The 12263-nt window shown below is 51.4% G+C and overlaps 1 protein-coding gene across 1 annotated transcript in view; it reads left to right on the forward strand.

Moving 5' to 3' along the window:
- The first annotated feature begins 2350 nt into the window (after positions 1-2350).
- Positions 2351-12263, forward strand: part of LOC144949015 (ryanodine receptor 2-like) — a 260188-nt gene continuing 250275 nt past the window's right edge. The window contains exons 1-4 of the mRNA XM_078878800.1: positions 2351-2419; positions 4724-4783; positions 9136-9255; positions 11315-11419. Of these exons, the coding sequence (XP_078734926.1) occupies positions 2351-2419; positions 4724-4783; positions 9136-9255; positions 11315-11419 (354 nt within the window). The remainder of the gene's footprint in view (positions 2420-4723; positions 4784-9135; positions 9256-11314; positions 11420-12263) is intronic.

Raw genomic sequence — 12263 nt, forward strand, 5'->3', positions numbered from 1 at the left:
ACACACACACAACGCCACCCGAGTGACATTCGTCACCAAAGGCGGCATTATCGCGTCTGTCGCCGGCCCCATTCAACTTGCGCATTGCGAGAGACCAAAATAACGTGCCGAGTTCGCCCCGCAGGTGAACAACAACAACAACAAACAACAACAACAACAACAACAAAACACGCGAACTGCTGACAGTCGGAAGGAATGGCAAAAATCTTGATTTGAAGCTTTCGTGACTGCAGGAATCCATACTCTTTGGTTCTTTCGGTAAAGTCACGTGGGTAGAACCAACGAGTATAGGAATTGCAAACATTGGCGTTGCGTCCTGTTGGGAGCAAGTGTGAATTGCCCTCCTGCGTTCGCAGTGTTCGCTCGCGTTCGCGTGTCACCCGCGGTGTCTCGGCTGGTGATGTTGTAAATATTTAAGTCTCCACCCTCCCCCCCACCACCACCGTCACGAGAGGCAGAGGGGGCATGGGTGGTGGGGGGTAGTGAGGCGTGGGCTTAAATCGCACGATCAAATATAGCAGCGACAAAGGGACAGCAACAGCTGGATGTGTGGGTCACGTTGCTGCGTACAGAAAACTCCCCTCGCCTCTCTCTTCTCTCTCTCTCTTCTCTCTCTCGTATCTCTTTTTTTTACGATCAGTGGAAACAAGAAGATGCTCGGTGTAGTCGGCACTTTGCTTCCTTCATCATTTCGTATTTTTTTTTAATAATAACTTTGCTTTATGTAAACCCCCACCTCTCGCTCACTCTCTCGCTCACTCTTTCTTCTCTTTTTTACGATCAGTGGAAACAAGAAGATGCTCGGTGTAGTCGGCACTTTGCTTCGTTCATCATTTCGTAATTTTTTTTTAAATATTTGCTTTATGTACCCCTCCCTCTCGCTCTTTTTTAAGATCAGTGGAAACAAGAAGATGCTCGGTGTAGTCGGCACTTTGCTTCGTTCATCATTTCGTATTTTTTTTTGCTTTATGTACCCCTCCCTCTCGCTCTTTTTTTAAGATCAGTGGAAACAAGAAGATGCTCGGTGTAGCTGGCACTTTGCTTCGTTCATTATTTCGTATTTTTTTTAAATAATAACTTTGCTTTATGTAAACCCCCACCTCTCGCTCACTCTCTCGCTCACTCTCTCGCTCACTTTCTCGCTCACTCGCTCACTATCTCGCTCACTCTCGTTCTGCACGCAGCCCTTCTCGCAGTCCAACGGCCTCCGACAGGTAGCTCATAACTGCATGCAGAGCTCTCCGTCATCTTCCACCGAGCACACGGCCTCCTCCATCGCCCACTGCTCCTTGAAGGCCGGCACGGCGTGGGTCAGCCGCGCATGGCGTAACTCCAGCCACACCCTGGCTCCGACTAGAGCGCGGAAGATGCCCCCAGGCTGCTTGGCCGGACGTTTCCCCTCCAGGGCCACCTTCCTTGCCCTGTAAATGGCGAGCTTGGTGTTGCCGACGAGCACGTTGACCGGCCCCTGAAGATGTTGGGGTCCGTCGCCCTTTGGGTATCCAAAGATGAGGACCGTCGGGGAGAAGTGGAGGCTGAACCTTAGGATGATGTTTCTCAGGAATCTCTTCTCTCTCCCTCTCTCGTATCTCTTCTCTCTCTCCCTCGTATCTCTTTTTTTTGAGTTTGTGTGATTATTTTATTCAATCAACACAATCATTTTTTACACTTATTTTCAGAATTTAAATAATGTTCTGCTTTTGAAGAAACCTGTTGTACAAATGGAGTCCACAAACGACTGTATAATAATCATTACTATTCAAATGAATTAAATATGGCACTTGAAAAGTACCTTGGACTTTGAAGTCATACATTTAATAATCTAAGACTTGATTATGAAACAAATATTAGTGGGCTTGCGCAGGACACAGAGTTAACAGGGATTATGGGATACCGGTCCAGAACAATAACAATGCGGCACCCAAGGAATGGAACGTGTCAGAAAGGACTTGGACCGGGGGGATAGGAGGAGTGAAATCAGTTTGATTGCAGGTGTATGGGTGGATTGTTGCATTTGCAGGATAGTGCTTCTATTTTGCAAATGCAGGAGAGAAGCACGATCAGTGGATCGGTCGATCGATCGGTCCATCGTTCACGTGCGCGTAGAAGACCCCCCCCCCTTCTCTCTCTCCACGTGCCAGCCACCCGATACGCTACCGGTCGTGGTGGCTCGAAAGTTGCACCCAAGCGGGCGCTACGGGGGATTGAGGGGGGGGGCAATGTCGCGGCCCATCCCTCTGTGGTGGGGAAGGGGGGGGGCCGCAATCGCCTCCACCCAAACCCCTCATCATGCAGACGTCGACGTTCCGCCAGGCCCCCCCCCCCCCCCCGGTTAATAGCAGCCGCGAGCATGTCAACTTCGCCACGCCTGCGTCAATCGGCCGCGCCACCGATTCGCGCGGCGTCACTGCTCTGCACGGTGCCGAATGGAAGTTAGACGCTCGCGCGCGTTTTTGCGGCAGCCGCGAGGTTTTGCGTGGAACCGCAACCGACGCTGAGGATCCCCTGGGACGTGTTGGGGAGGAACATTTTAAAGTAAAATATTAAACAGTAACCACCCCCCCCACCTCGCGGTTCCTGCCCATACTTCACCACGGCCCAGGAACGGGTGAACGTTTGCCACGGCCGGGAGTCGAACTCGGCTCCAGGGTGAACAACGCGCAGCGCCAACCGTCGACTCGACCAGAACAAAACACGCAGGGTTTTTATTTTTTATTCTTCGCCGCTGTGCTACGCAGCGTTGGTTCGGCTCCCCACCCGGCGCGCGGAGCGAAACGTCGGACATCGCGACCCGAGAGCGCGCTCGGTGAGAGCCGGTGACCCAGGCCGATCGGAATCCAACGCCGCCGCACGTGCGAACGTTACGCGTCTCGAAGGTGCCATCTCATTGCTCTGGAGCAGGCATTGCCCCACCCCCCCTGCCCCTCCTGAACCATCGGGCAGCATCAGAGAGCCGCCGAGGTGATTGAAACACGACCGCGGCAATCGGGCCGACAGGTCAACGCGAGACAACCACCCGCACACCGCCTCCTGCTGCACACGCAGAACCCCCCCTCGCCCCCGCTGACTGAGCTCTCCCTCTCTCGCGCCGAGCGAAGATTGCGTTTAGGGCGTTTACCGTGCAACAAAGACAAAGATCCCCCGTATAGCCTTAACAGACTGTAGGGGCAAGTGCTGTTAGCGAGCACCTAGAAAGGCCGGCACGTCATACGAAGGGGTGGGTGGCCAACAATCACGCCCGGCCGCCTTCGTCTCCCTAGCGGCGATGTTTACACATCGCACCAGGTACTCATTTGAGGCCGAGTCGACCTAGGGGAGGTCCAGGACCGGTTTAGATATTCGCCACCGGTGTTTGCCGTGAGCGGGAATCGAACCCGGGTCGCCAGGTTCGTAGTGCAGCGCGCTAACCGCTACACCACCGCTCCCCACTGTGCAACCCACACTTGTACCGCCCCATTCCGCACTCGCGGTCGGATTTCCGGCCAAATCGCGAAACAAACCGGGCAGGTGTGAGCCGGTGGTCGAGCGAGCGGCTCGCCCCCCAATCCGAAAGGTCACGACTCAGCACATCATCCCCCTTGGCGTCGCTCAAAGTGAGGTACCGCTTTGTGAAGTCGGCAGGCGTTGTCTTATGGTGACTCGGCCCCCACCCTCAAGTTCAAGTTCATTTATTAGGCATAGCCCTGTGAGCCATTCGGCTCTTGAATCGGGTGCAACCGCAACAAACAAAAAACAAAAACATGAACAAAAAAACATCTTAAAGTGATAATGTGACTGAGTGCAAACAGAAAATCCAAGAAAAGACAGCAAAATATTGCAGAAAAACACCGTACACCAACGCTGTGTGCAAAAATCCCAGTGGGATGCAAGTCAAATAACAACAACAACAACAAGACAACTTAGATTAAGGCCATCAGTCTAACTCTGTACTACAACAAACAAACATGGCTAAACCAATACACTTTTCGAAATCACCAAAATAATGCTATGAAAGCAATGAAACAGTGATCATAGGAAATGTGACGGAATTTTCCCAATAAATGACATAAACAACATGTACTACCAAAACCCTGCAGCCATAGCTGGCTGCATGAGTCACTCCACAACAGCAGGAGGATCAACCTCCGTCATAGGAAAGTGGAATTTCCATCACTCGCTCAGGGCTGTAAAACAAGAGATGAACACCAATACCCCAATGCGCATTTGAGGAAGAAATCACTTGAACTTTTTGTTTGTATTTGACTCCCCGCAAGCAGTGCTACCGTATTCTCCGGATTATCAGATGCTCCGGAAAGTGACATACATCCAGACATTGCTGGGACCATTCAGAAAAAAAAGTCTTCTAGTCGGAAGATTTACTTTACTACTGTAGAGATACGTCTTCCAATGGGAGAGGAGCTGTCTTCTGGAAAATGTTTTCGGTGGTAATGCATCGTTATGCAGGCCCAAAGGCCCCAGACGCCAAGCGGCCAGCAACAAACGGCACGCTTGAAGTCGCAATGGATAAGGGTTAATGCGTGTCTGCAATTGAGCAAGGTTATTTATTACGAGAGATTGAGAAAGGAGACGGTAGGAGGGATTTTTCAAAGTCGAGCAGTGTGAGGAAAGTAAGCAGAAATAAGTGGTTTGATCAGAATTTCGGTGAGGGAGTGAGTGGGTGAGTGAGCGCGTGGGTGAGTGGGCGCGTGTTGTGAGTGATTGGTTTCGTAGCTGTGACCTGCAGTGTGACAGGGCTGAATTCAGTGTGGCGAGGAGAAACGAAGAGGTGAAGTTCACGGGAACGGTAAACCAGGGTCGTAGCAATAGAAGAGTGACAGGGAGGTGACTGACGGCCGGTGAGTGATTGCGTTACTGGAGCGGATCACCGGATCACCGGTCATCGCGACTGCTTTTGCGTCGGATCGTATGGAGTGCGCGTGGGGTAGGAACCTGGGCGCTCCGTCCCATCTGTGACAGCAACAGGATCCCTCCAACTTTGTCCGAACGTTGCGTTTCATATCGTGTCGAATAGCTGTTCTTGCCACGGTGGCTATGAGATGTTAACTACCTCGACTGGTCTACAGGAGGTCGTGGGTTCGATCACGACCCCTGACGCCTGCTGTATATTTGGAGCTTGCATGTCTCTCTCTCATCATCATCATCATCACGGTGGCTATGAGATGTTAACTACCTCGCCTGGTATACAGGAGGTCGTGGGTTCGATCACGACCCTGACGCCTGCTGTATATTTGGAGCTTGCGTGTCTCTCTCTCTCATCATCATCATCACGGTGGCTATGAGATGTTAACTACCTCGCCTGGTATACAGGAGGTCGTGGGTTCGATCACGACTCTGATGCCTGCTGCTGTATATGTGAAGTTTGCGTCTCTCTATCTCATCATCATCATCACGGTGGCTAGGAGATGTTAACTACCTCGCCTGGTATATAGGAGGTCGTGGACTCGATCACGACCCCTGACGCCTGCCACTGTATATTTGGAGTTTGCGTGTCTCTCTCTCCCTGCGGTCGCGTGGATTTTTCTCCGAGCCCTCCCGGATTTTTCCTTCCGCATTTGGAAATCAACGTCACGCGTTTCGAGCATTTTGGCCGCTCAAAATGTTCCACGCGACGGATAAGTCACTCCGTCGAGCGGAGATCGTTCGCGGTGGTCCAGGTCGCTTCTGAAAAAAGAGGTGCGTAAGCTCGGTGGATTAAAATGATAAAAAATAAATAAAAATAAATCGCTCATAGTTTAAAATGACTGAGCCGCTCGCCGACGAGTTTGGCAATTGCCGACGTTTTTTTTATTGCTCGGAGCGCGTTGGGGAGGTGGTGGTGGGGGGAGCTGCTGTTCGCAACGCCGAAACGTTGGCTCAGACGCCGGGAGAAACTCTAAACGCAACGCGCGACAACCGGCCCGGCAAAACATCGCCGGCCAAACCGAATACCTCCTGGATTAAAAAAAAAAGTCTCTAAATAGGCGCGATCCGTCGTCCTTCGCAGAATAAACAAGTAAATAAATAAATGCGCCGTAACCTTGCGCCCTCCCTCCCCCCCCCACTGCCTTTGTGGAGTTGAGCGACGAGCGTGTGCCCGCGGTGCTGTGAGCAGGCCATAGAACGTCAGAGCGTAGTACGGTACAACAAGGGTGTGGAGGGCAAGCGAGATCCCACCCCCCACTCCCCTCTTGTCTCTGGAGGAGGGCTCTTGACGGCCGCTGCACAGCCGTGGGTTGACTTGCAGCCTTTCTTTGTGTTTTGCGAAGCGGAAGAATCGTGAGGATCAAGCGACGCGCGCTTCGTAGGCTTGGGTCCTGGGGGCGCCGCCCCGCCAAGCAGCTGGAGGATGAGAAATTATTTTTGTAACAATAAAAAAAACTTTTCTATAAATTGCTGTTGTTGTATTAATAAAAACATGATTCTTTCACCGTGAATTGCCTAATTGAGATAACATTTTAAGTCGTTCATATTCGAAATCGCTGACTTGTGCCTCGGGGAGGTCTCGGGGCAGCTGTGAAGGCGTCCGAGTGAGAGATTTCCCTTCATTTGTTGCGATGAGCAGCTTCCAGCATTGTGGCCACGCCGTTTGAGATCCATTCAGGGCGGTGAAGAATGCGGCCGTGGCTGTAATTAGAGACGATGTCACAACGCGAAGGTACGCTGTGAAAATACAGCATCTCACGGCTTTTGCCAGTGTCAAAGGGGCTGTGTAGTGTGGACTTGAGGGTCATGGGGACAGCATTTGAGTGCTTTGTTTTGTTCCGTATTGTTTATAAACGCCTACCGTTGGTAGACAACACAATTGTATCACTTTCACGGGAAGGCCAATAGCACGACGAGAGTTTCCTTAATTAGACCACCGTCTGGTCAGAGGTCACTCACAACAACCCCACCTGGTGGACACGTCACGAGCCGCCATTGAACGCTGCGTAAAAAAAAGGCAAAGATGCAGCCCTGCAATTGCTTGCTGACGCCACTTCGCTTGGCCTACTCTTCCCAACCGGCCAGACTTCTTGGACGAGGTGGGAGTCACTAGCGCCCTCGCACCTCCGATTAGCACGGTTGGCTACGTACGGTGCGAAATAAGTTAAATGTACCGAACATTACATGCGTACTCCGCCGCAACCTGATGCAGGCAGTGATCAGAAGGAAACTGGCACTCTTTGGATACCACAAGTAGAATGGACAACGGCAGGAAAGTTTAAAGTGTTGCTGTTGTTCACACAAGAAGAATGGAAGGAATCGGAAAGAGGGGAAATGGCTTGACGATGACGACGAGGGCATCACAGGAGATTGGTACCAGAAAGACGCGGCCACTACTTGAGCCATATTGGCACAAGACAGAGAGAAAAGTGGAAGCAAATGACGAAATGTGCAGTGGACACCTATGGGGCGATCTACCCATGGATCGTGATGATGATGAGGGCACCACCGCCAGTGCCGGATGAAGCTAGTGCGGGGCCTGTAGGGGCCCAAAAAAAAAACACTTAAATATTAAAACACATACATTTTTAACTTGCATAGTAAATTAATTGTATTTTTTCATTTGCTGTACAGCCGGATAATACGACAAATCGCTAACCTTAAACGCCCAGTCGTTCGTAAAAGTTGAAGGCGGTACAGTACTGTAGTAATAGAGCAAGTGCAGAATTACTGAACCGGAATTGATGGCATGAAAGCATTTAGCGCGGGGCCCTTGAACGTGCGGGCCCGTAGCTACTTATGTAGCTACTTGTGCTACGAGGATAATTTAATCCGGAACTGCACACCGCATGCGACCTGCGGATCAACTTCAACTACGTTGTCGGGAAACCTGTTTTGTACCTGCTGGGTGGACAGAGACGTGTGGTTTGAGTTAAGAAACTAGCTCCCCCCCACCTTCCCCTCCCCATATAAAAGTCCACGCACCCCGCTCGTGGTCCCCACTCGTTCGGGGCAGCAGCGAGCCCCCCAATCTCCTCCCTCCTTGAAGTTATGGAGCACAGCGGTCTGTGAATGTTGGTTCTGTACCCTTCGACCGCCCCCCCAAAAAAATCCCTCCCCTACGTCGTGCGGTTCGGCCTTTTTGGAATGACAAAAACATTTTCGACAACAACAAAAAATAAAATTGCCCCATTGTTTCGACTGCCGCGCCAGGAGATCGTCATCGAATCGGCGACTTCGGCATTTGGAGGCCCGCCGCTCTGCTGAGCGCTACAGCCCGACAGCCTCTTTGTCCACGCGCTTGAACGTCACCATGCAATAAGGGGCCGTCCATAAATGACGTCACCCACCTAGGGGGGGGGGGGTGTCAGACATTTGTGACGATGTCTGACGAGGGGGGGGGGGTGAGAAATGTGACGTCACATCAAAATGCGCAACTTTAAATAAATATAGAATGGTTATAACAACACCAATTGTTATAACACTCCTACAACATCAGAGTGCAGCGCCACATTAAATACGCATTACAATGACAATAGTTTAAAGCGATTTGAAGCATGTTTTACTTTCAAAATGGAAATATAGTTTTGGGGGGAGGGGGCAGAGCTTTGTGACGTCATATTTGAGGGGGGGTCTGACTTTTTGTGACGCCGTGTGACGAAGGGGGGGGGTCAAAAATCGTCCAGAATCGCGTGACGTCATTTATGGACGGCCCCAAGGGCAATTTACTGGCACGCGTTAGCGGGTAGCGGTGGTGTCGCGGTCAGCGCTACGCTGCGCTAAACCAACCCGGCGACCCGGGTTCGATTCCCGCTCACGGCCAACACCGGTGGCGATCATCTGTACCGGTCCTGGGCCTCCCTTAGGTCGACTCAGCCTCAAATGAGTACCTGGTGCGGTGAGTAAACATCTTCACTGGGGAGACAAAGGCGATCAGGCGTGGTGTTGGCCAACCCACCCCCACGTGTGCCGTTCCGGCTTTTATAGGTGCTTGCTAACAGCACTTGCCCCTACAGTCTGTTAAGGCTACACGGGGGGATCTTTGTCTTTGTGTGACCTACCAAGCCGACGTTCCTATCGAACCTGCCCACCGTCAACCGCGTTACAGAGACCGTCGCTTCAAATGCATTTCCAGCGCAAAAACATCTTTTTGTTGATTTTTTGTAGATTTTTTGTTGATTTCTTGTTCCCTCGACGTTTCTCCCCACCCTGCCCCCTCCGTCCACCCCACAGGATGACGAGGTGGTGCTGCAATGCACGGCCTCGAAGCTCAAGGAGGCCGTCAAGGTGTGTCTGGCGGCGGAGGGCTTCGGAAACCGCCTCTGCTTCCTGGAGTCTACGACCAACTCCAGGGTGAGTCGACGTTGAGGCGATACAGCACCCACCATCACCACCACCACACACCCACCACCACCACCCACCTACCACCACCACCACCCACCCACCACCCACTCACCACCACCACCACCACCCACCCAGCCACCCACCACCACCCACCCACCACCACCACCACCCACCACCACCCACCCACCACCCACTCACCACCACCCACCCACCACCACTACCCACCTACCCACCACCACCCACCCACCACCACCACCACCCACCCACCACCCACTCACCACCACCACCCACCCAGCCACCCACCACCACCACCACCACCACCCACCCACCACACCCACCACCACCCACCCACCGGCCACCACCACCCACCCACCCACCATCACCCACCCACCACCACCTGCCCCGAGCCTCATCCCCCGGTGGCGAGATGTTATCTCCCTCGCCTGGTGTGCACGAGGTCGTGAGTTTCGATCGCGACCCTGACGACGACGCCTGTGTAATTGGGAGTTTGCGAGTTTCTCTCTCTCACCGTGGTCGCTTGCATTATTCTCCCCCTCCGGGGGTCATCCGGTTTTCCCCTCCACATTTATCAAACACGCGCTTAGATACATTTTTTGACTGCTATACATTTCCCACGTGATAAGCCACTTCGTTGACCTATCATTTGTGGCCATATTTGCTATGCGCCAGTGCCGGATTAAGTTAGTGCGGGGCCTGTAGCATGATGTTATAAAGGGGCCCTAAATAAAAAAACTCATAAATATTAAAACACAAATGTTTTACTTGCACAGTAAAGTAATTGTATTTTTTCATTTGCTATACAGCCGGATAATACGACAAAGCGCTAACCTTAAACACCCAGTCGTTCATAAAAATCGAAGGCAGTGTAGTACTATAGTAATAGAGCAAGTGCAGAATCACTGAACCGGAATTGATAGCTTGAAAGCACATATCGCACATTTTCAATTAAATTGAGGGCACTGATATAATCTCCGAAAACAAGACGTAGCTACAACATTTCGGGTGATCCGAATTGTTGATTTGGGATCGATACTAAAGCATGACGTCACCGGAAACGACGTCACCACAATCGATGCCACTTCTTTCCCTGCACCTTCCTGCCAAGAGGTGACAGCGCCACGTGGCTTTGGGTGAGGCCGCTTCTGTTGGCACGAAGACGCCTTGGTCATTGCGCTATGTACATGAATCATCATCATTCATCATCATAACCAGCCGGGGTCAATCCACTGCTGGATCAAAGCCTCCCCAAGCCGATGCCACCGACGTCATAATCGACCTGGCACCTGCACTTGAAATTATTTCGTGAAAACATCCGACAAAACCCCCTAAAATTATGTAAATATCATAAAACCCGGTCCCTTTATCTGCCTTTCATTTTTCTTTCTTTTATACTCTGAGATCAATGAGCATACGTAGGGGCTACTGCTGTTACGCTCGATCTTGGATGTGGTGTACCCTGAATCTTTGCTCTCCTCTACTTATTATTGTTGAAGGTGCAAATATAATTACAATATAAATTATTAAAACACTGTTAAATTATTTTTCATCTGAAAATCATCTCCAGTCTTAGTAACACAATCAATAAGCGGACGACGCCTCCTTCGCGTATCTGTGCCTCCACGTGAAAAAACAAGCAACTGTTGTGAAACACATCCCAATCCACCGCACGGCCTTTTGAGAGCGCACAATACCAGCAGCGTCGGTTCAACCACAAATCAAACTGAGTGAGCGGTTTTGACATTGGCTGTTGCATCCCACTGGGATTTTTGCACACAGCGTTGGTGTACGGTGTTTTTTTCTGCAATATTTTGCTGTCTTTTCTTGGATTTTCTGTTTGCACTCAGTCACATATTCACTTTAAGATGTTTTTTTGTTCATGTTTTTGTTTTTTGTTTGTTGCGGTTGCACCCGATTCAAGAGCCGAATGGCTCACAGGGCTATACCTAATAAATGAACTTGAAGTGTCTCATCGTCGTCCTCGCGTGAAGCAAGCGTTCTCCCGCTCGCTCGCTCTCTCTCTCTCTCTCTCCCCACCGTGCTCCTGCAGAACGTGCCTCCAGATCTCTCCATCTGCATCTTCGTGCTGGAGCAGTCTCTGTCGGTGCGAGCCCTGCAGGAGATGCTGGCCAGCAACGAGGACAAGATGGAAGGGGTGAGTGGCCACCGCGTGCTGGGCAAAAGTCGTCAACCGGTTTGTGGGTCACTCCTCCTTTTGGGGTAGTTGGTGGTGAGGGTCGAGGCTAGCCGGCGTTCGTTCAAGGAGACGCTGCACGTGTGAACGTTGGCGGAGCGAGGTGTTTAGCGAACTCGTAGAGGTTTCCAAGTAGATTCAAGTTGCTCTGGATTTATATAGTATATATAATTAAAAGAAGACGCCGGAGTGCACCGGATGATCGTGAACGAGACGGGTGCAGGATACACGGCAGGTGGAGGTGAGACGCGGCGATGATGGGTGACGATGCTGCTACAGGTAACCCACGGGGGTTGCAGTTTTGCACATTTGGGGGCCTTAAGCAGAAAATATCATCAATTTGCAATATCTTCGTCAGATGACTCGAGGTATATCGATGAGCTGAGGTAAGGAAATGTAGACAGAGCTGTAGCGAGAAGAGAGATGCAGACAAGGTGGAAGAGAGATTCACGTGTTATGTCCATTCCCTTGTTGAATTCCAGCTGACATTTAATGTAGCCTTATTTATTTATTTTTTGACATTAAATCTGCAGCCCCCTTTAGCCATCACGGGGTCCGTCTTTATTTCGCTTGGGGTTCTCTCACTCCTGCCGCCAACACTGCCAGGGGGTTAAACTTCGCGCCCATCCGTGTCCTCCGAGGAATGCGAGACCCACGTTGCTGTAGACGGCGTTTTGCATTCTGTGGTGGATGCCACCCCCTGTGTGCGTGTGTCCAACAGTGGGGAGCGGTGGCGTAGCGGTTAGCGGTACGCTACGCTACGAACCTGGCCACCCGAGTTCGATTCCCGCTCACGGCAAACACC

Source organism: Lampetra fluviatilis, chromosome 52 (assembly GCF_964198595.1).
Source record: "Lampetra fluviatilis chromosome 52, kcLamFluv1.1, whole genome shotgun sequence".
NCBI lineage: Eukaryota > Metazoa > Chordata > Hyperoartia > Petromyzontiformes > Petromyzontidae > Lampetra > Lampetra fluviatilis.